The 27,439-nt window shown below is 40.1% G+C and overlaps 1 protein-coding gene across 1 annotated transcript in view; it reads left to right on the forward strand.

Moving 5' to 3' along the window:
- snx19a (sorting nexin 19a) overlaps positions 1-27,439 on the forward strand; it is a 47,540-nt gene that overhangs the window by 1,402 nt on the left and 18,699 nt on the right. Inside the window, 13 exon segments of the mRNA XM_072374428.1 lie at positions 824-2,338; positions 2,433-2,571; positions 2,648-2,748; positions 2,840-2,959; positions 3,047-3,165; positions 3,282-3,369; positions 3,474-3,624; positions 3,882-4,005; positions 4,682-4,866; positions 4,953-5,040; positions 5,279-5,351; positions 5,353-5,421; positions 7,114-7,497. Coding sequence (XP_072230529.1) covers positions 848-2,338; positions 2,433-2,571; positions 2,648-2,748; positions 2,840-2,959; positions 3,047-3,165; positions 3,282-3,369; positions 3,474-3,624; positions 3,882-4,005; positions 4,682-4,866; positions 4,953-5,040; positions 5,279-5,351; positions 5,353-5,421; positions 7,114-7,497 — 3,132 coding nt within the window. The 5' untranslated portion in view covers positions 824-847.

Raw genomic sequence — 27,439 nt, forward strand, 5'->3', positions numbered from 1 at the left:
CACTTTGCGGAACATCTGGAGGAGTTTAAATGTATAAATTGTAAATGAGAAAGCCCAAGTAAGACACCCTCAGATCACTCAGATGGCAACTGCACCAAGAACCGTCATTCATCAATAACTTATACAAACACATGGAACACATGGGATTACTGTGGGAATCCTTTGTTGTGCACAACAAACGTAAGACTTTACCATTCAAAAAAGAAGCCTTAGCTTAATGTTGTCCGGAGGCATTTTTAACACACCAGGGTACATTCATGGTATTCCATTGTGAGGAACTTATGAAATATGTCTCAGTTAATCCTCATTCTTTAAATTGTATGGAACGAATGGTACAGAAACGACAATGGAGACACATATTACAGCTCGACTATTTCTTTATCAGTTAATTAATTGGATAAATTGATTGCTTTCCATTTTGGTGACTGATTAGTCACTGAAGTCACTTCTCTGATTATACACTGCCACCTATCTCATTTTGGCAGAAGTATAAACTGAGTAGTTCCAAGCATGACTATACAGTGGTCAGAGTGGGTCGTCCAATAACTGGAAGGTTGGCGGTTTGATTCCCACTCAAAGATTGGTGGCACCTCGTTGCCATGACCGAGGTGCCCTTGAGCTCCCCGGGTGCTGTGAATGGCTGCCCACTGCTCCAGTATATATGGCATCTGTCTCCATGAGTGTGTGACCCTGTGCATGTGTGTGTTCAACAGGTGCCAACCTGGATAGGTTAAATGCAGAGGAGTAATTTAATGTATTTCCTGTATCTACTTGACAATAAATCTGTACTTAATCTTAACAGAATGCATCTTTTTTTCAACAGTAAATATTATATCAACTATCCGTAATGCCCTCTTCAAAGAGCTCTATATACTGGACTTTATCAGAGTTATTTGGGCAGCGGAGGCTGTTAGGGCTTGGAGCTCTGCTGGCATGGCTCGTCCTTTTCCATCTCCTGGTGAATGTTTGGCTCCTCTGCATCTTCACCAGCCTCTTGGTTGTTCTCGGCGGTTGGCTTGGGTCCCGGGCTGTACTGGATGCTAACAGCCTTCTCCACTTGGAACACTTTTTGCCTCTTGGCAAAGTTAACCCACCTCTGTATTCACCTGAGCATGAGTGGAGGTTGAACCATGAGATCCACAGTGCTGTCCACAAAGCAGTGCGTGACTTTGTGTCCTCGTGGTATCGCACTCTGCTGCCTGATGTGAAAGGAGAGTTTGAACGCGCAGTGCATAACTCAATGCTGGAGTCAGTGATGGAGCTGAAAGAGCGAGCGCGACGAGTGGACAGAAAGGCACTGGTTCAACGACTGCTAGAGCTGTACGGCTGTCACCTGCAGAGCTACATGACAGTTAGACAGATACAGTCAACACAGAGGGAGAGCACCAGCCTGTGGCAGCTCTACAGTGAGGTAGAGTTTCCTCATCCAGCTATGAGTGGTGCAACCGCTGAGCTCAACTACTCTAGAGCGCTTATAAGCCTTGTGTTGCATGTCCTTGTTCCATACCCTCAGATGGAAACCAGGACCGGGGGTTATGTGGTTACAGAACTCATCACCTGCAATGTGCTGTTACCGCTCATAAGCAGGATATCTGACCCTGACTGGCTCAACCAGACCATTGTGGACATATTTACCAAATCCAGAGAACCACAGGAAATCAATGTGGAGGATCTACGGTCAGATTCACTATACAAATGTCAGCTCCAGCAGGAGTCCTGGACCTCCTGCAATTCGCTGTCTTCTTATGACCAAGCTGATCTCAGCAGCAAAAGCACCTCTGATGTTGATGATAATCAGAGCCAGAGTGCGATCTCTGGGACCGACTCCACCCAGAACAGCACGCTCAGTTTGACTTCTGCTCAGAAGATACCCAGTTGCCATGCAGGTTTGCACACTCCATACCAAATAAACTGCTGTTCACTCGCATCCGGCCCCTACTCCCACTCATCGATGTCCAAAATGATTTCAATGGACTCACTTATTCAGTCAGACTTTGAAGATGACCGGACTAGAGGTTTTTGTGAATGTGGTCCTCCAACCAATTTCTGCAACTTGCTCACCGTAAAGGATGATGAAGCCTTCGGCTGTTTTGCTCCTCTGAGAAATCTTGGGTCAAAGGTGGTGGTGCCTGAGGAGTCCCAGTGGCCAGCAGGCATAGCCCAAGAGAAATCCCCATCTTGTCCTCGAAGGAAGCTTTGTCTAACTTCCTACAACTTTGAAGCCTCAAACAGCCCAGCTTCACCTGTAAACATTCAGAATGTGCAGATATCTTGTACCGTCAGTGCAAAGGAGCAGCGCAGCACGGGTATACATCCCTACAGTCTCTACACTGTGAAGGTAACACCACCTCCTATGTCCATTTATTGTTTGACTGAGACTTGAATATGTATTAAGGATGATTACATGTTACCCACCCGTCTCTATTTCATAGTTTGAGACCGTGGCCGACGGTGATAACTCTGGTACTCTGCCACCGGTCGCCTGTCACACTGTTAACCGCAGATACAGCGAGTTCCTCAACCTGCAGACACGTTTAGAGGAGAAGTCTGATGTCAAGAAATTAATCAAGAGTAATGAATTATTCTCTAACAAATCCTAATATTCCAAGAAAGATGCATTATTGTCAGTAAGTGTTGTGCATTTCAGATGTCAAAGGCCCAAAGAAGATGTTCCCTGACCTCCCATTTGGCAGTCCAGACAGTGACAAAGTCGAAGCCAGAAAAAGCCAGTTGGATGCCTTTCTTAAAGTAGGTTTCTGGACTATGACTTCAGTCAGCATGGTCAAGCATTTCTGTGGACTTGCAGTGGGATATTTTTTGTTGTTTTTTTTCCCCCCAGCAATTAAGCAGCATTCCCGAGACAGCCAATAGTGAAGACATGCAGGAGTTTCTTGCTATCAACTCAAATGTTTGCACATATTTTGGAAGAAAACCTGCCAGCAAGTCAAGAATTGACAAGGTAACTAAAACACACTCAGAATGAAGCATAAGCTGTTTGCATGTTTTGTCTTATATATCTCGTGCTTTCTCAAATTTACCGCTAAAGATGATGGAAAATGCATTGGACACTTTGAGGACAGCTTTCCCTCATCCTGAACCCCTCAGTCCAATGGATGACATGGAAGGAGACACTGATGGGAGAACAATGGACAACAGAAAGTACAGGTGAGAGCTCTGTCCGGCATCATAGTTTGCATTTGGTATATAAAGGATCTATAAATAGGTAGTTAAAAAAGGTAAAAAAATAAATCTAATGATGGGGTTCATGTTTTGTGCTTCAGGAGGCTGTTCCCAAGCAAAATATCCCCTGCTCTCAATATACCTGACCTGCATCCCAAAGTGACGTACTGCTTCAGTGAAGGGAGCTCTGTAAGTGACAACACTGTACTCACATGTTTGATAAATGCTTGTTTAACACAGACATGAGACAGAGTGGACAATTCCTTCCCAAATAACCCTTTTAATGTGTTCAGGTCCTCAATGGTATGTCACTGCCTGGCCTGGAGAGCTTCATCAAAGAGCAGGAAAGTCTTCTATTTGGGCTTAATCCCACAGGAGCAGCCGAGCAGATACGTGAGCTACAGAGCAAAGACAAGAGGACGTCAGGCAAAGCTCACGGGACAGGTTCAGATTGTGTTTACTTTACCCATAATGTCAGTACAGAAGTGCTCCTTTCAGCCCTTTAGAAGCAACATGCAGTGACTCGGTATCACCACTTAGGTGCAGCAAAACTCCACTTTTTGTCCAAGCCTCAGATAAGTAGTTGTTGTAGTCCCTTTCCACCTATGGTGAGTTTTAATCTTTGTAGTCACAGAGATTCAGAGTTGTTGCCTTGAGATCATCTCATTAATGATTTGTGGGGGTTTGTTTGTGCACTGCAGACACTGCTGTGGCAGATGTTGTTTTGAACATCTTGTGTCTGCTGATGAAGGACCAGTGGAGTTGGCTGTGCACAGAGAACATACAGAAGACCATCCGGCTTCTCTTCGGCACCTTCATTGAGAGGTTTTTCTCTGTCCTCCTATTTTCAGACTGCACATGCTGAACGATTTATATGGAAATAATTCTTGACACCCCTTGAAATCCCTGTGAAATCCAGGTATTCTGCTGTGATAAAAATAATGTCTTGGTATTGTTTATCAGTCAACTTACACCAAGTGTCTGTTTCTTACACTCCCTGTTAAGTGCTTATTTTTTTCCATTACAATAAAATACGAGCACTGATGCAAACCTTAAAGTTTACTGCTGTTGCTACATACACACAGAAGGAAGTGACTACAGATGTATTTTTTTAGCAGATGATTTTCTTTTGCCGTCAATTATTTTTCCTTCATTTAACTGGAAATCCAGATGCAGGATGCTTTCCTAACACCAGAAGCAGCAACTGCTGTAGTTTTTTCATGAATACTGCATAACTTTCCCTCAGATCTCTTTTGGAAATACAGTTTTCTTATTTCAAATTGTCACGTTTATGCATTTACAAGCTCTTAAAGCTTTCTAATTAATAGTGTTCTGCTCTCATTAATTGGCCTCCCTTTCTGGATTTGATATGTGCCTCTTAAACTTAAAGTCAGGCTAAAAGCTTCACTTGTTCGTCATATACAGTTGCTGATAAAAAAAAAGAATTATGCAAGCACATGGGGACTGAATCGTTGCACTGAACTACTAATTTCTGTCCCAGATGGTTGGATGTAGGTGTCGCCCACCTAACCAGTGCCTCCTGCTGGGTGATTTACCTACAAGTGCTGCAGGAAGCAGTGTGGCCAGGTGGCACGCTGCCCGCTCAACCACGACCCGAGCGCAGCGCCGCAGAAAGAGAGGACACGAAGGAGCAGTGTTTAGACTGCCTAATGCAGCTTCTACCTGGTATTTAGCAGCGGTTAGATTTAGATTCTAGCGGTTGCCACTTGGACGGCTTCTGAAGGGGTATTTTGCTTTTTGTGCCTGGACAGAGTTCATTACTGACATGCTGGGCAGTGAGAAGTACAGGTTGAGCTTGGAGGCCATGCTGGAGTCTTTACAGGACCATCAAATAAACAAGTGAGGAAGTAACAGTCAGCTGCTATTTAAACAACATGTAATCAGAAGCCCATAAACTGGATCCAGGAGTATTCTTCCTTATAATACACAAAGCATAACCTTTCCAATTGAAACAGCTTTGAATACATTTTTTCTATATTTGATTAGTTTCTACTGCACATTTTGCATGTAGTTATCTGTATTAACGGGTGATGTTAGTCTCTTGTTGCCACCCCCTTGTTTGTGTGGTTATCTGCAGGCATCTGATCTTCTGCATCTGTGACCTGCTGCTGGAGTTCCTGATCCCTGAGTCGTGTGATGAGGCCTTTCAGAGGTTCTCTGCTGCAGAGTGTGGCTAAGGACACAGAAATATATGTGATCAACATATCAATACACACACAGGTGAAAGCGGCTGATGCAGAAACTGCAGTACAGCTATGAGATGGTTGTAACATATTCATACAGCGACACATGGTCAGTGAGATAGAGGACTTCTTGGGATAAACTCTTCCTCCATGTGACTATTCTGTAATAAAACGATGGGAAAGAGGAGAAATCTGTGCATATTTGTGAAACAGTCTGCTGATCTGATTATGCTGGCTTGACAGTAATTCCCCAGTCAGATATCAAGGTCTGTCATTTAGTGCCCAAGGGCCCGAGTGCAAACAGCACAAGCAGCATCAGATTGTATTAATAACTTGACCTTTTCCATTAGCCACAGGCAGAATGAGCACATGCTCCATGACTGTTTCTTTGTGAGTCTTTTTCTTGATGTATATATTTATTTATTCAGATAGGGCTGGAACATGCTGCTCGTATATGTGAATAAAAACCTAAATGGTAACTGATGCGTTGAACTGATTTGATGCCAGAGCTCTAAAATGTATGTGGTTGTGTGTTTAATTGAAGTTAGTACCTTCAGCTGAGAGTCATCTTTAAGTGTCATCAGTTGCTTTTAAGCAGGGTCAAACTGTCCAAAGCGCAGTTTACTTTCTGCTGGTGTCATAAAAGACTCAGATGAAAGGTGCTAAACTGCAAGCTGGTACTGAATCAAAGTCTGTTTTCCTGTCTCGTGGAAGGGAATTTTGTGGGAATCCCCTTTCCTCAGGCCATCAACTAAGATCGTAACATTTTATATTTAGCTCCTCCCATACTGCCAGAGCTGTCATAAAGATACTGTTGTGTTCATGGCTGGATTTTATTCAGTAATTTCTCCTTCAAAGCTTCAGCTTTGAAAATCATCTTGTCTGCTTTTTGTGGCTTTTTCATTTTGATTTAAAGTTTAATCAACGTTCTCTCAGAGAAACTCTCTCACAGAGAATTTAGTTTGATTTTAAAGGTCCCGGATAACATTCTTCCTTCCATCTCTGAGAACCATATTTTCTATGAATAGATTGTTTGGACTTGATGTTAAAAGCAGCGTACGTGTGAAGAGTTTAACTATCTGACATGTGCACATTCACCACTTCATGTAAGACCCCTGACTGATATTTAAATGTGTGCTGACAGTGTGTCTTCCCATGATATTTTGATCCTGAAGAATATTCATTGCTTCAAAGCCAGTTTCCTTGATGAAGCTAACTTTCCCGCATGACTTATGAGACCACACTGAAAATATTCCTTTTATGTTTGGCTCGAGAGGGAAATAAAAATTAGAAAAGCAGGCCAAAAAGCCTGGATCTGTGAAGTGTTTCCATATGTCATCTTAACTCCATCTAACATGAAAAATAACCTAACAAAACCTTTTATTTTTCTTGTGACGCTTGAAGTTGAACAATGTGATGAATACAGCTCAGATTAATGTATTCTCTACATCACTGATGTCCTTTACTCATTGTTAGGACACATTGTGAAGTTTGCACCCACTCAGAGAACATGATCATCAGGGATGAAGGGAAACAAAAACAAAAAAACTAATATTCAGCTTTTCATTAAATTGAAACACGACCGAACTGACAGTTGATTTAGCCTCTGCTTTGTCTGATCTGTCCACTGACGGTAGCGTTTTGTCACAGTTCATCCTTCCTGTCTCCTCTCCTATCCCTGTGCCTCAGTTCTTATCCACTCACCTGCCTGCCACTCCAACCTAATCAGCCCAACTCCACTCACCTGCAAGCTCAGCTGCAGCTCATCAGCAGCTCATCAGCCCTGCATATTACCCTCTCCAGCACTCTCACCTTTGCCAGATTGTTCTACTTTCCAGCATTCACGACTTGCCTGTATCCAACCTGCCCTCCTTACCTGCCTTCTGTCCCTAACCACGTACTCTGCCTCAGCGTCTCTGGCGTCTGTATCTTCTCCTGGCTTCGACTCCTCCGCCTGGCCACGCCTCCTCTACTGCTCGCTCCTCATCTGCACCTCTGCATCATCGGTTGGCCCGGCTGGCTCTGGACACCTCGCTTCGGCTACCTCGTCTCCCATTACTACAGGCTGCTAAAGAACTGTTTGCCAATTTTCCTCATCTGCACTGTTTTTCTGGTATGAAAATAAGTCATTACCAACTGTTCCTGATTTCCAGAGTGCTGCTGTTACACATTTAGCAGACAGAACATGACTTCTGCATAATGTTTCTTTTTTGTTCATGCTGCAAATACTGACAGAAGACTGATGTTGACATCATTTTCAATGTCACTTCAATACAAGCTCAAAATCAGCTGAAATGATTAGAATTAGTTCAAAGCACAGTTGCTGTTTATCCTCACGGAGAGAACAAAACAGAGAGTTTGTCATTGCTTGTGGGTTTTTGATATCTCTGCGTTCCTTTGTTTCTGTGTTAACCTTATTTGGATTCCCTGGTTTGTCTTTTTATTCAATTTACTTTTGGGTGATTCCCATGTGCGTTCTCTTTAGTTTTGCTTCCTTTCCGCCACACCTGGGTTCTGTTACTGATTGCCTGTGCCAGGGCAAGTCGTGTTTCTTCCTTCCAAGACTTCTGGAGTCCTTGCCAATGCAGTGCCTTTTGATTTGGTTAGATTTATTTCACCAAAGTTTATTTATTCTTGTACCTGCGTGTGTGTCATCAGAGAGCTTACACATGCAATGGGTGTTATCTGCTTTTCACTTGATTCATCTGCTAACATTGTGCAAAACATCTTTCTTTTATTTCTTCTGTGTTTAACATTCTGCTTTTAGGATCCATTAAACAACAGAAGCACATGAGGCGAGTGAATAAGATCATTGCTTAAGCTATTCCGTGTTTGTGAAACTGCAAAATAACACTTAATGTAAAAGGTGTAGTAGCCTAAGTGGTCATGTGTTGCAGACACAATAACAGGAATACTTGTTTATTTGCATGATCAGAATCTAATCTTGCAGTTTTCTTGACGAAGACAGATGACACCATAAAGTTCCACTCTGCACGCGATTCCTCTCCCACTAGCATGAAGGAATTCTTTAGATTGATGTAGGAACATTTATCCCATCACACTTCCTTTCTCATGAGATCATGGGCTGATACTAGCGGGCTACCACCTCCTGTCTCGTGCTAAGGGACTTCACTGGCAACCAAAAGAGACAGAAAGCTCACGCTGCATCCATGGTGGCCCCGTGCGTTCCACAGCCAGAGCAGCTGTATTTTTACTGCAAATCATTCAGCGCAACAAAATAAGCCCCTGTGAAAATTCACATCTCAAATCCCTCATTTACTAATGATGGATTTGTGGATTTACTCCTTCTACCAGTGGAATAACATCATCAATTAATTCATATGTCATATATAATCTGAATTTAATTCTTTTTACCTTTTATCAACAGACACAAGTACAAAGGTCATAGTTTTCAGTGTCTGCTCTGACCAGCTTCTTTGTATGTAGAGAATCTAAACAGATTTTGAATTTGATGCAAGTAGCACACCAAGAGGAAGATAAAAAGGTTTATAGAAAGCACAAGAAGCACAGCTCTGGAAAGTCTACAATCAGCAGATTGACTGGTGATGGATATAGATGACAGGATTGAGTTTAAAAGATGCATCCACCAAAGAATTTCCGAGCAAGTTTGGGTCGTGGCTCAGCTTTTTGTGCCAGACTCCATCAGAGAATCAGTGATTAGTCCAAGAAAAATATGTCTCAATGCTCAAAAATTCAGGGAGTCTGGTAAAATGTACACTGCGGGCCAAGGATAGAAAATGCTTAATGTTTGTCAGTATATGACAAACCTTTATGCCGCTGTAATCAATATAGCCACAGGGGTGCCTTGGAAAAAACATTTTCTCTCCAAACAGTTCACCGTTGCATCCAAAAGTGTTTCCTGAAGCTGTATTACACAAGGACGAAAGCATATATGAACACAGCAATGCTGCTGATTTCTCATCAAGCTCATCTCACATCTCAGAAGACAATATGTCTCTATCCCAAGCGTGTGTGTTGTTAGTGAGAGGACCGCCCACCGAGAGTTAACCAAGAATTGGTTTCAGGGGTAAGTGATCGCCCGTTCAGAGCCCCTGATTACTCTGATTTCTGATGGTCCAACCGAGGCTACTAGACATCTGCTACTAGACATCAATTTCTAGATTTGTATTTCAGTTTTCTGAATATAATGAAATTGGTCAGCCAATGCTTTGAAAAATTAGTCTGTTGTTCTGGTGTTTGTTAAATAAAGGTTCAAACAAAGTACTTGTTGCAGATTTAAGTTTTTGCTGCATATTGGAAAGGTTTCAGGCTTTTTTGGGCAAGTTTTTCTAGAACTCTGTGTTTTTTAAATGTAAAATCAAATCATATCGTTTTTATCTTATGATGCTAGTCACTAATAACACACACATATATATATATATATATATATATATATAAAAATCAAGGACCTTTTCACTAAAACAATCCACAGCACAATATGACTCCTGTTCAGTTGTAATAACACAACAAAGACACAGTACATCTACATTATATTCATTTAGCAAATACATTTGCCTAAAACAATCTACAGTTAATGTATCAATGCATGTAGGGGCAACAGCTTGCCTCTCTTCTTATGAAACGTCACAGAGCAAGTGATGGAAAATGCAATCAGACCCTTTTGCTTAATTAAAAACACAAAGACAGCAATGCAAACATTATCCATTCCAAGTAAAAGTACCACATGGAAAACCCAACATAAGTAAATGCTTACATATCAGGAGTAAAATGCAGCTAAAGTAAAAGTTGTGATTTAGTTACACTGGATGATACAGCATTATATTTGCCATCAGATTCTTATTACTGAAGTGTGTAGATGTCATTTTACTGTAACCAGATGTTACTTAAAGCTTCAGGCCAACAATCTAATTTGTTCAGAACTTTGGTTCATGATAAAAATAAAAGTTGTGTCTCATCCAATGCTCTGATTATCAGATGCAAAGTTCATGTAACACACAAAGCTACAGTGATAAACATTGGACCAGCACTGGTATGATATTGCCTTGAGGGGTAGTTAGCTGGTTTACATTTAGCTCAGAGCACTGCCAAACATGCACGTGCGCAGCCACACAGAGTCCTTGACATGGCCGTAGACCTCCTGTTCAGGCTTTATGTTGCATCTACTTTCAACCCCAAAAATCTCTGTTCATACATACATCCACATGTTGACTAAATAACATAGTTTAACTACTATTTGTTATAAATTGGTCACTAGTGTTAAGTGTTAGCTGGGGTTTAATCCACTCCTGAGCCTGAAACATGTTAATATGCCATATCTCCTGTCTGCTCTCAGGACATAGATGATAATGTTTCTATTCTTTTGAGACATTTTGTAGGCTGAGCAGCTCACAGAGTCCCTTATCAGTGTCCTGGAGATAAAATAAGGCCCTGCCTTTGATAATGATGCCCAGAGACACTTCTCTTTAATATGGTGACGATATGAAGGTGATGTCCTCACAATGTCTCATGCAAAACAACAGATGTTCTCTCTATGTGTGCAATTACTGGGGTGCCTGCCAAAGGTGACTGTTGCTTCATTTACCGCATCAGCACAGCACACACAGTTCAAGAGAAGCAGGCCAACAGCTGAAGTACTTGTGGACACTGCACATGTACTGAGTATCAGCAGCTGATTATTAAGTACACATCTGGAATTTGAGGACATATAATTTTTTCCATCTTGCAATTATAATAACGACACATTATCAAAGTATTAAAGTCAAATCTTTGCAGATCACCTGCCTCAACCTCCTGCTTCCAGCTACTATCTTGAAAAAATGTCTAAGACAATAAACTGTGCGAGGGCTCATCCAGTAACAATCCTCTCTTGTATACTCTATCCCTGTCCTTTTTCATTGAACAGTACATAAGACCAAAGAGAGGAAGTCACATGAAAGTGGACAAAGAAGTAGGCAAAGTCTGCAGTGAGTGGAGTCATGAGATCTGCGATAAGCTGAGGAAACATGACACTTTCAGGTTTTGGAACGATGAAAAGGGGTGTTGCTGACGTCCTTATCACCACAACTTGGAACTGTCTGAGTCAACCCATCAGTCACTCTCAGTTCTTGGAAGCTGTCTTGCTTCAATGACTTTTGTTCCAGTTTATCTAAATGTTTATAAGAAGTTTCTGCAGAGTCAGCATGTCCATAAAGCCAGTCTTGTTCACAACGAACTTCCACAGCTTCTGATCTTTCTAGGAACTCAGAAATGTGTTTACATACAGAACAAAACTAACTTTTGCATACGGTGAAACCTCTTGTGAAACCAAGATATTTTGACAGATGTCTCTTACTGAGGTCAAGGTGCTCTGTCTGGTATTTGAAGGGTGGGCTGAAAGTAAAAGCCTGTTCCTTCCACAACAAAACATGTCAGTGATCTCAAAATCAAGTGCAAGTTTGTGCAAGTTTAGTAAAAAAAATATTTAAAGATCCCACCACCTAACTAATGCAACAAAAGTTATGTTTTCATTGCAGGTGTGTGCTACCAACTCCAGGTGTCCTAATGGTGGAAAAAGGAAACGCCTCAAACAACTGGTTCCCAGCCTTTGTTGCCCTTATATCCAATCAGTGCTGCACAATGTACAAAGTTAGGATGAGAACCACAGAAGTAAATAACACAGATTGTATGTGTGGTCATTTAAAACAAAAGTTTCACAGATTATTGGACTTCCTCAATTATGAAATATGAAATAAATTTATTAATTTCAAAGTATATACTCTGTTTAGTTGGGATCTTTCTGTCTACTTTTGGAACTTGTGTCCATGTTTTTGGTCATATTTGTGCAGAAATAGAGATTTTTTACAGGGCTCACAGACTTGCAAACACCACTGTGTTGTAATGAGATGTTTACATTTAAAATCAAAGCTTTAAACTTTTATTGATTTTTTTTCAGGCTGCTCAGAACATTAGGCTACCTAGTGACAGGATAAGTTGGACTATATGTGAAACATGGATGTTCCTCATATAGTGGAAACAGCCCACTTCAAATAGATCAACAGTCTTTGGGATCTGAGAATAGTTGTATTCAGGGTGTGATTTGTGAAATATTTTATTGAGAAAAATTACCACAAAACAGTGCGAAAACTGGATTCTTGTGTAGATAAACCTTACACTTAGGTTACATAACGTAGGCGGTAGGCCTATTTTGAACGTGAACTTAACCACTGCATTTGCAGAAATATTTTTTCAATTTGTCAAATAGAAATAAAAATTCTTTGTGCTGTCAAAGATGTGTTTTTTATTTTATTGGTTAATCTGATAGACTATAGGTCAGACTATGAAAACAGTATACATTTCTTCGAGTTATGATGAATAATAGTTGATAAATGTGTTGTACAGGGTGTGCATATCAAAGGAAATACACGTTACCATAAAGTATTAAAGCATATCACTTACACTGTCACAAAGCCTCCAGTGCAAACAGGATATTCCATCTTAACTCAGCTCAGTGTAGATTACCCATTTGCTCTGTAATACAGCTGCACTGACTTCTTTGTGCTTCCCATTGAACTCAGACACAAAGTTTTAGTTTTACTATATATTTGATGACAAAGTAAAGGCCAACACACCCACATTCATGTACAGCAGATGCACGGGAACAGATAAAACCACTTGGCTGTCCATGAATCTCTGGGGTTTGTTCTCCACATGGATGTGTGTTCCCAGTGGTTTTTGGGTTGTGTTTAACACACGTGACACAAGGAGGACCCACACAAAAATGAGTCCATCTCTGGATCAGCAATTGTTTGTGATAAAGATGCAGGTCCAACATGTTTAAAGACAGTGGGTGCTCAGAACATTCCTCCAGCCCATTATTCACCATGTAGTTCTGGGATAAAGACCTGTACATCTCTGTACCATCTGCTCGCTCCGGGTCTTAAACTGGACAGCTGGAGAGAACATATCTGATGTGATCAAGCACACGGTTTGTATTTAAAAGAAGGAGAAAACACAGGAATACGAAGTCAGAATTTATTTTCAGTTAAACACACATTTTCAGAAAATTGTGGAATCCTTCATCCATAGCTTCTCCAGAACTGCCGGTCCCGTCAAGTCCATTTAACCCAACTAGAAGTAATAAATAAGAACAGTTCACATTAAAAAGGTCAATGATTTTTTGTTTATCAACAGAAATAAAGCTCATATGAGAATGTTTTAAAACTTACAACCAGCAGCAGCGACGTCCTGAGAACCCTGAGAGGTGGGGGTCCGATGATCCGCAGGTGGGAACGGATGATCTGAAGGTGGGAACGGATGATCTGAAGGTGGGGGTCCGATGATCCGCAGGTGGGAACGGATGATCTGAAGGTGGGAACGGATGATCTGAAGGTGGGGGTCCGATGATCCGCAGGTGGGAACGGATGATCTGAAGGTGGGTTGTCCGATGAGCCAGTGATCGCCCGTTCAGAGCCCCTGATTACTCTGATTTCTGATGGCCCAACCGAGGCTACTGGACAACAGGTTTTACCCACAGATGGGTTTCAGTCACTTTCTCAACAGCAGGTATTGATTTTAGCAAAGAAAAACATACACTAACAGACACACAAGGCTCTATCCATGCAGTTCCGATACTTTCAGTGTGCTGTAGTGAGTTTTTAAAGCTCTTGCTTTAGTGAGAGGGCCGCCCACCGAGAGTTAACCAAGAATTGGTTTCAGGGGTAAGTGATCGCCCGTTCAGAGCCTCTGATTACTCTGATTTCTGATGGCCCAACCGAGGCTACTAGACAACAGGTTTTAACTCACAGATGGGTTTCAGTCACTTGCTCAACAGCAGGTATTGATTTTAGCAAAGAGGCGCAGCATATAAGGCCTCACCTGACCCAGTCTCAGCAGCTCTCTTTTGCTGGTTCCTGAAGGTAGCTTTGTTTCTGTCCTAACTGCACCTTTTTGATTTACTTTGGCCAGCTTTTTCTGTTATGTTTATTTGTGAATGTGTTTTTGAGATAGTTTGTCTTCCAGTTGGGTTTTTGTTTGCTCTGTTGAATTGTGTTAACCCTTCTTTGCATTTTAGGAAGTGTCTTTTCTTGCATTGTGGACCGGGTGTCTGTCAGTGGGAGACTAGGCACCGTGGTGAGGACCTCACAGTTGCATGCAAGTAGGCAACTTTCTATTGCATGTTGTGTGTTTGCTGTGTAGTGTCGCACCCAGGTTAGTAAGGAGGGGCACTTTCCCAGTAGTCTGCCTCCAACTGAGACCTCAGCCCACTGACTTTTAGTCTTTTGTTATAATTATTAATACTTTTTGATATGGTTGGGGATTTTAGTTAATGTTTGTATACGTAAAATTACCTTTCTTATATTTTATGTTTGCATCCCCACTGGCAAATCACACCCTGGTTGTATTACATTCATCAATAAAAATGTAATAATTCTAACTTTGATGGAAAAAAGTGTTGTTTTTCTCAATAATTTAACTCAGAATATCAGTGGGTCACACTTTTTGTTGTCTGAAACCCCTGAAAAGCGTAAACACTGGTCTCTTACGACAGTACCATAGAAGCATTATAGAGACGCAGCTTCCATGTAAAGATTTTAATTGAAGCTTTTAGTTGGCAGCTGTCTCTGGGTGATGAAACAAATGCATCCTTGTTAGTCGTCTTTTTCGCCCATGAACAGGTAATCAGGGAGAAAGGAGCCCCCTGAATCTGTGCATTGAGAAATGCTTGTAAGTGATGTGTTTTGTCTTTGCTTTAGAGCAGTTAAGGGCTGCACCTCAAAGGAGTAAAAAGGGGCGCCACCTGTCATTTTAATAACTAGCTTTGGTGCACCCTATGGGCAAACACCAGGCTGATCCTCACAGAATTCTGTGTTTAAACAGGTCTAATAATAAGGTTGCCATGGAGCTCTTTTCAATTTCTGCTCCAAACACTACGTGGCCCATCGCACCATTTACAAGAGGAAATATTGTAATTTTAAATTAGTTTGTTTGAGAACTTCAGTGTTTGAATTGAAGAAACAAAAACAGCAGTATGATCACAGTAAATGCAGAATTTTTATATACTACAGCATATTCTTGATTAGTTTATGTCTCAAAATGATGTCTAATCTGCTTCATTGACTCCCTGTAGCCACTGTGGGGAACAAGCTGTACTTTATTATACTTTACAGATGTACAGTGGAGAGGAGAGGTCATCAGAGCTCACATTAGACCATAGGCGTAGATATATGAGGTCAATGCATGGGGAGTGCTGAAGCGGCAGATGATATCAGGCCCTGGAAAGACAGATATATTCAACTTTTATCCAGGAATCACCATACATCAAGTCATTATTACTTACTCTGATCTCTTTATGGACACAGAGCAGACATAGGTATGTGAACAGACTGTCTTATGTGTAAATCAAGCAAAGGAGGGTCAGGGTAACATTATGGAAGATTGTAGTTTTGCGCCGCACCAGCTGACATGAGCACATATGGTGGAGGATAAGAAATGAAGACTCAGCGTTACACTGTGAAGGAATATTGAATTCAAGGTCTGATTAGATGATGAACTAACGATTTAAATGTACTGATTGCATTTCTTGCAAAAACATCTAAACTTGTACACTTCTTAACCAAACTTGATAGCTTCATAGTTTTCAATTGATGATGTAAGATCAGCTTAAAAAATACTTTATATTTATCAGATTTTCATATCAAAAATTGCACTGTGAATTTGAAAGAAGGCTGTAAAATGATGATGAACCATTACAAGCCGAAAGAGAAGTTCAGACTATGAACTAAGAGCGTTCAGCTCTTCATAGTTCTGTTTATGAAGTGAGTGAAATAAAATCCAATAGCTTTTTGGTGGCTTTGAAACATCTATGAAATGCCAATGATTTGATGTACAATGTGACTGCTTACCTCAAGTGTGAGATGAAAACTATGAAATACCAGCAACGTCAAGCTCAACTGAATCCATTTTAATACATTCAACCAACACAAAATGAGTTAAACTCAGCCATTCATGCTTAGCTCCATGTGCTCCATGTGTCTGTCTGCCCAGGACAGAACTGTTAACTCACAATGATTTCAGAGGATGCATTTCTGAGTTCACACTATTGAGCAAAGTTTAGCTAACTCCTGCTGTAGCATGCAAATAATGAAAAAAAACAGGACAGGACAGCTGAGCTGACATAAGACAGAATAACAGCTCTAAAGTCAACGCTGACGTAGGAGTCCTGTTATCGTGTTTTCTACCAGGGCTTATCATCCATCACACAATCCAGACTGACAAAACAAAAAGTATGAAAGTGCTTCATGGACTGCATGTCAGCAGGTTTCCCAAACTGTGTCAAATCCAGAACTTGCACAAAGAAAAAAACAACTCTCACAGTACTCAGCTTACAATAGAGAGCCTAAAAGACACATTTTGATCTCACTTCCTTTTCACTTTTCATACTTCGGACCCCTCTTTATGCAGACTGTGACAGTAAGGTAGTAAATGACTCGTCTCTGCACTGTTTAAATCTGTTGTTATAAATTAAAACCTTATTTACCTTGGCAGCAGAATTCTGCACACTTAAATGAGACATAACAAGTTCACTCCCCAAACCTAAAGACACGCCACTCACAGAAACATCGCTTTACATTGTTTAGAACAATATTGTTACTTCTTCACTGAGGGGAAATTCTGAGAAATACAGCAGTAATTTCTGCAGTTCTGCTTCACTGAGTTGCAAGAGAAAACAATCATGATTTTGTCCCAAGTTGAGTAATGCTCATTTGTCAAGGGTGTTGAAAAACCCTTTGACCATTCCAACAAATTTCGGGATTCAAGGTTAAGAAAGAACCGCAAAATTAAATGTTTTTCACATGTCTACGCAGTACCTCAGCCAACTGAACAGCAGAAGAACAGAACCACTAGTCTGCTAAGGTCTGTGTCCTTTGCATATTGACCCTTGCCTATAAAAGGAAGTTATAGGAAGAAAGGAGTTATCGTGCTCAATATTATATATCATATAATACAACATATCTTGAAGCCAGGACTTCAGTTCAACTTCTGAAAAGCTAAACAGGTTGTGGCCAAAAACTGTGAACATCATCCACAATAATTGAGTAACACGTATCCTCAAACTTGGGCTCATCTAAAAACAGTTGATTCTGAATAATATAATGATTTATTGGCATGTTTTTCTTAGCTGTAGCCAGAGGCTGCTCTACTGCATTGTTCCATCTTGAGGGATCACAGATGGAATGATGCATCTCCAAAACATAAATATAAATATTGCCAATCATCACTCAGCTAGACAGCAGCTACATCACAACCAGATATCCACAAGCCCCCCCTCATCTTAAAGCGAAGGTCCCAGCTTGAGACATAACAACATTCACAACTCTTGGGCAATATTTCAAGCGATTACAAAATTAAAACAATTTGCAATTATTATATGCTCAATGCTAGAATCACATGACAGATTTTGGGCTACATATAAGCACAAAAGAATGTTATTTTCTTTACTTCCTCCACTCCACATAATAAAGTACATTTACACTTCAACCAAACTGCTTTTTTTTCCCATTTCCTTAACTCACAGATGGCAGAGGGCTGGAGCATCTCCAATGTAAGCATGTCTGTGGAGGTTGGGGTTATATTAACATGCAAAATCACCACAAGTTGTTGAGTTTTTAACAGATTTTAAAGTGGACGCGGTTGTCAGGTATTAATGATCCAGATTACTTTGTTAAATGATCAGGTTTTAAAGTATGCCTTTCATTCCCAAATATTTTACATCTGATTAACAGATCCACTTTGCTTTCGTGGGCTTTTCAGTTTCAGTGGATTTACAGTGAGATCATATTCATCCCATGCAGGGATGATAAAGAGTTGGTCTCACCCTCCCCCCGCTCTGCCTCCTGTTGAGTCAAAGGGTTTGCATTAACACTTGGCTCCACACACAGGGACTTTCTGGAACTTGTCTTGTTCTTGGAAGTTTGTTCTCTGCCACAACTCAGAACACACTGAACAGAAAACAGTGGATATATACGAAATACACAGTTTTCCCTCATGTTATCAGCTGCTTCTCATTGCCTAATTGTCTGTGACACTTTGGCATTACACTGATTAGACTTATGATGGCTGAGATGGAGCTTCGTGAGTTTACGTCACTGCTGTTCTCCATCTTGCTGTTAGTTATTTATTTAAGTTTGAAATCACGTTTTCCAATCTGCATTTCACATGTTTATATGGAAACTGGAGTGGGTTTACTCTCCAGCTGTGGTACTGTGATCAAAATATGAACCAGTTCAATATATTCATTTATTCTGATTCATTTAATTGTCTGTTTTTGACACTCCAACATGTGAAAGTTATATCACCTGAAATGTGCTGTTTTGTTCATTTAGATGCAATCATACAGTCAATTTTATTTACATACAGTTATGTGAAAAGAAAGTATAGCCTCTTTCAGTTCCAAGGTTTTAAGTATCAGGACAAAATAAAAAAATAATACCTTCCAGTTGTAAATAATACCTTAGATGAACAAGACATGATACATTACACTTGGTCATTATCCATTTAACAAAAACTAAGCCTAAATGCAGAAGCAGAAGCAGAAATCAGGAGGGTAAGTAGCAGCCAGGTGCTGCTATTCAGAATAGCTTCATTAATTGATCATCTGCAGGTGTGAGCACCTCCATAAAAGCAGATGTTTTGTCAGTTTGCTGGTCTGGAGCATTCAGGTGTGTGTTAACATAATGCCAAGAAGGAAAGACCTTTGAGAAGTAACTGTTGCTGCACATCACTGGTTATGAAGTCATTTCCAAACTATTTGAAGTCTATCATTCTAAAGCGAGAAATCTTGAAAACATTCAATACGGTTGCCAATATTCCCAGGAGTAGGAGTCCCAGCAGGTTCACCCCAATGTCTGGCTTTACAATCACTGAGGAATATAATAAAACCCAAAAGCTCGCTACAACTCAGACTCTACAGGCTTCAGTGAGCATGTTAAAAGCTAAAGTTTATGTACCAGTACAATCACAAGAAGACTGAACAAGTATGACTTGTTTGGATGGGTTGCAGCAGAAAGCACAGCTTAGATTTTTAAAGTTAGATCTGAACAAACCACAAGATTTCAAGAACAATGTTGAGACCAAAGTGGAGATGTTTGGTCCTAATGCACAGCATAATGTTTGATGACAACCAAACACAGCATATCAGCACAAACACCTCACACCAGCTATTTATCACTGTTGTGGAGGGCTGATGATTTAGCTTCTGTTGATGCTGCAGGACTTTGACTCAACCATGAACTCCACTGCATCCCAAAATATTCTGTCTCACACCTAAAGCTTCACAGAAATGATCTTAAACACAGCAATAAACAGACCTCAACCTGAATGAAATGTTATTGCAAAACCTTGACAGAGTTGTGACCACAAACCTCCACAAAAAGAGTGGACCAAATTACCCACAACAATAACTGATAACGTCATATAAAGACTGCATTGCTGCTACGTGTTTCTACAAGATATTGAATCATGGGGTGTACTTAGTTTTTTCTCACACTTGTTCTGGATTTTAACTTCGGTTGTGTTAAAAAGACACACACGTGTCATATGTTCATCTTATAAAGACCAGATGATTTTCTATGTCCTGATATTTAACACCTTACAGAGTGTTTTCTTTCTTTTTTACATGTATGTTAAATCCTAAACTATTTTTACAGTGTAGGTAAAGCTGAAAATAGGCGCTATAGGGTTTAAATTCATTAATAAAAAAATGGTTCATTCATGTTTTGTCACACAACAATAACCTGGTGGATTAAATATTAGAATTTTGATAAAACACATCTTTATTTAAGCCACCTAAACGCTCATTTGTGTCTCTGCGACTCTCTAATGTAGATTAGAGCAAATGACTCACTGCATGGCGTTTGATTGTGGAGCTGCAGTGCAAAAACCAGCGATGTGGCACCGTCAGAAAGGTTTATGCTGAATTATGTTTATTTAGGTTTTATTTTCAGAATGTATCAGCAGTGAAGCAAACTATTATTTACTTCTTTAGTCATGTGATACTCACTCTCTCTCCTCATTCATTCTCTTGTTGGTTGATCACAAGGTGACTGACAGAAAAGGGCTGTGATAAGACACTGAACGAACATGACCAATCAGAAATGTAATCTACTGCAAGCGCTTAAAATACTGCCTCCTGACTTTTACTAGGGGGTAAAATATCTTCTTGGTCCATTGTTTACTATGGACTGATGTAAAGCTGCATGTGATCATTCTTTACAACTTTCAGACTGAATTTTTGATTGACTGTATGAGTTTAAATACTATCAAATAAATGCAAAATACTTGTGGATATTACATTACATCGCTACCAATAGATCCTCTTAATACTTCACACTGGAACTGCTGTCTGCTGCCAAAAAATACATTTACATACATATTATGTAAGTATAGTCGCAGGGGAAATAGCTAAATAAAGACACTCAAATAAAGACTGTATTTAAAACTATTATTTAAATAAACTTTACTTAACATTGTAAATGTGTCACGTCTGTGTTTTTATCTACCCAGTCTTGCCATTTCCTCACCTTCTTGGAGTCATCAGCTCCACTCCCTTCACCTGTGCTCATTATCCTCAGCTGTACCTCCTCACTAATCACTCTCCCCACAGTAAGTCTCACAGTTTTCTTCATTCTTGGCCAGATCCTCTGTTGATACACCCCTGGTTTTCCCCATCCATTTTGTTCCTGCTCTGAGTAATGCACAATCTGGGTTTTATTATTTTCTTTAGGAGTTTGTTGTTTTTTCTAGTTTAGCTTTTTGGTATTTCCAGCTTGGCTGTGATTTTCATTTCTATTCAAAATAAACCGTTTAAGTTACCTCCTGGCTCCAACTCCCGGTCTGCACCTGGGTCCTCCTTCCAAAATGAAAAACTAAATGCATGCTATATGTCCAAATTCATTTGGTAAATTCAGCAACAATTCACACAGATTACAGAGTTTTATGGTCTGTAGACACAGCACAAGAACTTTAATCAGAAATATTTCCTTTGGTCCCAATAACTATCAATATATGTTAATATATAAGTTCATCTGAAGCACCTGTGACGACTCCATTGTGCCAAACGGTCACTAACTGCAGAGGGTGAGAGTCAGCTCCTGCTGACCCTCAGTCAGGCCTCCACTGAAGGCATTTGTGTGTGTTCAGCTGGGTTATGTGACACCTACAGAAGTGGGGTCGTGATTTATTGTACAGGTGTTGGGAGGCTGCAGAGCTTATGGGGTTCCAGTCATAAAACAATACTAGGGGCATGTTAACTGATGAGCAGGGTCAAGATGCACATGTGGACAGGTGGAAGCGCATGCCAGCTATGATTCTGATGCAGATGGAAGCTTCCAGACTTTTGTTCAAAGGCAAACATTTATTTGACAATTTTATCAAGGACATGACTTCTCTATGGTCCCCTGTAGAACTTAACTGTAAGGTCCAGCGCCAGTTTTAGGCATGGGAGGAAGAAATATGCTTGATGCCATTAATAAATGTTTGGACATAACTAACTCTTCATATGTGGCATCAGTAGCATTAAGTTATGGCTTCATAAATCATTATTAAACTTTACTGTTTCTCCCTTTAAGATATCAGTCATCAGTCGAAAATTGGCTCTGATTTGATAAGACATTTTCTGTGTTGTGAATGTCCGTGTGTTTTCTTCTCAAATGATGCAGTTATTATGACTTCTCATGTGACATGTTTGGTCATTGATCACAGCTGCAGTTTGGTGGTAATAAAGATCAATTATCCCCCTTCTTTACTGAGTTAGAAAACATCTGCTGTTCAGGTTAAGTTCAGTGGAGGAAACTCTGCTTTGAGTAGAGGAAGAAACACTAATATATATATATATGTATAGTTGAGTGAAATATTTCCAAGTGCACATATCTGTCGTTGAGTAATGCAAAGGTGTTTGATCTGTGTAAACTGAAATTTCTAGCTCAAGTAAGATTAAGTTCTCATAAAAGTGAACTATCTTCTGTTTGAACATGTGGCTATTTATGATCTAATCTGCACCTAATAAAAAGATAATATTTGCAGTTTTGCTTTGAAATATAGTGCTAATTTTGGTCAGAAGCAGATCATCCTTCATTTGAAATCACCATCTTTGTCAAGGATAACTGGACATAGTGTTGTAATCAGTATCACTACTCTCCAAAATCTCCACAAATGGAAGCAAAGTAGAAGCAGGAAATATTGGTGGAATTCTCAAGGAATGTTATGGGCCCACAAATTGCTCTTGAGTGCACTGAGTTTATCTTAACAGCTAATTTAAGGCAATGTGAGTAGGGTAGCATAATATTTTCTTAAAGTGCTCGTGGTGCAAAACATTGTAAAAATGTTCCAGCCCCTAAACCTTGAAACTAAATGGGACAGCAGATAGTTTCACTGTGACTGGGACCTGCAGAGGTCTCTTGATGACATGGAGTCTCCAACTCTGCAGTTTGCATACTGACAGTAGAAAGAAAAGTTCTTTCATCCCCTCTCAAACGCTCAGTGTCCATTAATGCTACGGTTCTGTGTAAAATATATATAAAAAAGAAGAAAATAAATTATAATTACAACCGTATGCTTAATAGGAGATATAAATACAACATAGGAAACTAAGAAATGTCACAGTTTATGTTTTGATCTTCATGTTTTCAGGTTCTTATGTTCTTGCTGTTTCTCCCCCGGTCACGTTAGTCTCACTCATGCCACCTGTTTCATTGTCATCAGCTGCACTTCATCACTAATCACTCCCTCCACAGCATTTAGTCTCCTGGTTTCCTTTCACTCATTGCAGAATCCTCACTAACCCTTCATGCCACTGAAAGCCAAGTCTGGTTTCCTGCCTCATAGTCCATAGTTTGTTCATAGTATTTATTCATAGTCATAGTCTTTGTTCAAGTTATTTATTCATAGTCACGTCTCGTTTTCATAGTCTTTATGTATTTATAAATCCGGCTCTGCCGTGCTCCCTGTTTTTCTTGGAATAAACGTTTTTGATTTATTGAAAGAACGGCATCTGGGTCCTACCTCCCCATCGATCCTGACAGAGAAATGTGATATATAAAGTTGAATATATAGAAAGTTGATCATAATTACTACTGTGTTGCTTCACCTCTTCTTTTAAGAAAAACGTTGCCATTTAAGAGCTGCCGAGCTGACTTTGTCAGCCGCTACTTGGCCAATTCTCACCTTCTTAATTGTGCGGTTTGGTTTAGTTTTTTGCTGAATACATAACAACACAGTGTAATATGCCACGTGTTGTTGTTCATGTGAGGTTGTTTTAATCTAATCTTAGGACCTGGTAAGGACCAGATGATCTTTTTTTTTACATGATGCTTTGATATTTAAAACAATTAAACTACAAGAGGATGTTTATTGTTTGGACTGTAATTGATTCACATATCTGCATACCACAAATTGCTCTTCACTGCATAAATGAGTATAGAAACAGTTGATAAATAACACAGTGACTCGGATATGTAGTCTATCTTCTGATGTACCAGACTGATAGATTTCAGCTGCAGAGTTATTAGTAAGTAGCTTGATTCAAAAATATCATGTTAACTGAGAGTAATTTTCTGCAGTAGAAGGATTCTTTTCCCTGCTTTCTGAATTGAGAGACGTTGTTGTGCTATTCATGTGGTACAACTTGGAGTTTCATGAGTTATTGTGCTTATTAAACTTGAGATGACTGAAACAGAGAGGTGGAAATAAAATGCTGGGACTACTCCACCAATCAGATGCGTTCAGTGCTGAAAGCCCCACTCCAAAGGTTCAGGGTAGTGTCAAAAGTACAAACTCCCTACCAGGGCTGGTTTTGGGGCTGAAATTTCACCCCTGGAAATCTTTTTAGTCCCTCATTCCAGCAATTTGAAATGGAGAGAGCCAAAGACTGGACCCCCTAATAGACCCTGGTCCGTGGAAAAGGCTCCTGGAGTTGAATTGCAGCTTTTGATCACTTCCCTGTGACATCATCTCAGATTGTCTTATCTTGCATCGGCTCTCTTATGATAGGAACTCTGAATAGTTGTGTTGCGCTTCACATGCTCACAATAACACACTTCAGATCTCAACCACATCTCATCTTGCACATCTTTCTCCATCTCTCCATCAGTTCCAGAAGAGAATAAATCATGTGTGATGAGCCTAAGAAGATTCTGATGTCTTAAATCAGAAACACTGACGCATTGTAAAATCCTATAGCACATGTGACAGTATCTAGTGTGTAAAGGAAATAGCTATAAGAGTCCAAGTTTTCTATCACTGAGGAAGCTCTGCTTATTGCTCTGAAAAACTCACTTTTAGAATAATCCCAGTACTTGGCAAAGGGCCTCGGGGAAAGTGTCTGTTTGTGATTATAGTGTAAAGGTTACCAAGATCATGTGAAACTTCAAACTCTTTTCTCAGAGTAATGCCAATGAATGACAAGTGCAGCCGGGACTAATAAACGGATCTTTGGTGCCTCTAAATTCAAAATGAACAGGGTTCTCTCATAACACACTTTCCTCACTTAAGTCTGGAAAACATATCTTTGTGTATGAGGATATTAGCTTTTTGATGTAAGGACATGTGAATAAATCATTTTGTTTGCTCAGAACTGTAAGTGAGTACATATTATACTGTTCTTACAGCCTTAAGCTCTGACTGTTCAGTTACTGATGTACAATTTCAAATATTCACTCTAAATTAACAAAAAAAAAGATTTACAAAGTGTGTTTTCCAGTTAGCCAGTCTGTGTTACTTGGACAAAGCAGCCTTACCCAACCCTAACCCAGTCTGTTCCCTTTTGTGTGTATGAAAACCACAATGTCATTATTTTAGTCACCAAATGTTGTGACCGGGGGGGAGGGTTGGAAAAAAAGTCATTTCTAAGCTTCGACTTTCCATTCGGGTCCCTCTTCCCTCTTCGCCATGATGTACTGGTGCAATGGCCTCATTACTGCTTATTAAAATGTAGAAAACCAGAATCAGAGCCTTCTCTCCTGCAGCTCACAGCCATACAAAGGAGAACCAAAGGGGTGCTAATACACCCCCCCCCCCCCAACAACACAGCTGTCAAAATCTGTGCTATGAAGGTGTCTTCATTCTGTGACTAACATTAGCTTTATCCACAGAGCTTACTTTGAATATTGCTGACTCCAATTATGACCTTACTCAGGTTAAGGTAATAAAAAAATATATATAGTATTTACATGGCAGTGTCTTCCATATCTAAGTCAGGTTAATATTTGAATATTGCTGTGAATGTAAATGTTGCCAATGTAAGAGGGTTGGAAACACAGAATAAGGCTTAATAATTCTGTCTGATATCAGACTAAACATTCTGTATTTACTGTAGACTTAGAATCTAAAACCGTGTGCTTTACCGTGGAATCAGACTACATTTTGATGGTAATTTTTTACCATCAAACACGTGACTTTAATGTTATTCTGTCGACTGAAAACAACTTTTCACAAACAAGAGATTTTGCACGATTCCCACAAAGGAACAACGCATCGGAATCAATGTTATGGATAGATTTGGGCGTGGCAGCAGATCGGATCAAGCTTGGGCAACACTTGATGTTCTTGCAGGATCTGCAGGGTCATCACCCAAAGGAGATCTTTTCATAACTGACTTTATGGATGAATTTAGTTTTAGTTTTATCCTAAGTTACTTTAGCTCTTTGAGCTATGCTTATACTTACAGAATCTGGCTGATAGCAGAGAGACTCAACTTCTATCAGCCCTTCATTCCCAGCATGTAAGCAGCTGCAGCAACATTTAAGTAATGGACCAAAATCTTCAACTCTATTCCGTCACACAGTTTAGGCAAAGGTGCACTTCACTGGATTACTGTTGTCAAAGCAAATCAACTAAAAGACCAGATGGCTGATCTCTTGCTTTCCAAGAGTGGAGTTGGGATGGGAACCACCAGTTGGGGTTTTTCAGAGAAGCTGGAACTCTCAGGAGAGCAAGTGTGGTTTTCCCGTTTTAATTGTTGATTTTCTGCCAAGACATGAAACTGTGCAGCAGTGGGAAGGAGAGAGTGGCAGGCTTTCTGCGATGTGATGCTGACTCCTTTACAATGTGGCTGTGAGTGAACCTCCAAGGCATCCAGGGTTGAAGTGCTGAGCCCTATGACCTGTAAAAACAACAAGCTGATGGCTGAGTAACACAACATTTCATTGAAAAGATTACCTCGCCCTCTACTGTTATTTTCCCCTGAGATGTAGCAATGGAATTGTTGACGAGATCAGAGTTAAAAGATACTGGAACAAGTAAATATTGATGTCGTCATCGCTCTTTGCTTGACAAAATGTCAGTGGCTTATTTCTGTGTGAATATGTCCAAATGATGGCTGAGTGACTTAGAGTTTGTTTACACTCTATTCAAACTGTGAATCGAGAAGATCTGATGTTAAAAGCACAAGTTTGTCTGATGTTTACATGATGGGTGAATTAAGTTTGTACTTCATGTTAGCATCAGATCATTCAGCTCATAAATCATGTAAAGAAGTGTCTACATTTATGAGGTCAGCTGTACAGAACACTTGTATTTGATGTTTTAGGGTGTTGATTGAAATAAAGGAATGATGGATAACACTGAAAGGGTGAGCTTTTGACCTTTTGACATGCTCTTGCAGTTACTGTAACGCATTAATCATGCACATGCAGCCAGACAGCAAAAGCTTCATGAAGAGAGCCAACAGATTGGGTTTAGTACCACACTGTAGGATCCTGTGGTTTTATGACTTCTCTGTTACTTCACTGACAAAGCGCTTCATGTTGAGACACCCTCTGCTTTGAAGTGCCGCGGTGGACTCTGGTCATCCTGTCTGTGCCTTCCTCTGGGAATCTGTTGCACCTTTTTGTTTAAGAACTACAGCGATGAAACTTTAATGAACAAAATTGTAAAAGCTACAGCTAATAGGCTCATCACTGGCTTGGCTCTTGGTATGGTCCACTGACGCAAACAACACTTGGTTTTCAGTTACTTTCCCCTTCAATATGCAAGAAATGGAAACTAATAGAAAGTTTAAACGAAATGCTTAGATGAAGAAATGGGATTTGATCCGTCACCAG

This window comes from Leuresthes tenuis, unplaced genomic scaffold (assembly GCF_036924035.1).
Source record: "Leuresthes tenuis unplaced genomic scaffold, fLeuTen1.0.hap1 SCAF_21, whole genome shotgun sequence".
Classification (NCBI taxonomy): Eukaryota; Metazoa; Chordata; class Actinopteri; order Atheriniformes; family Atherinopsidae; genus Leuresthes; species Leuresthes tenuis.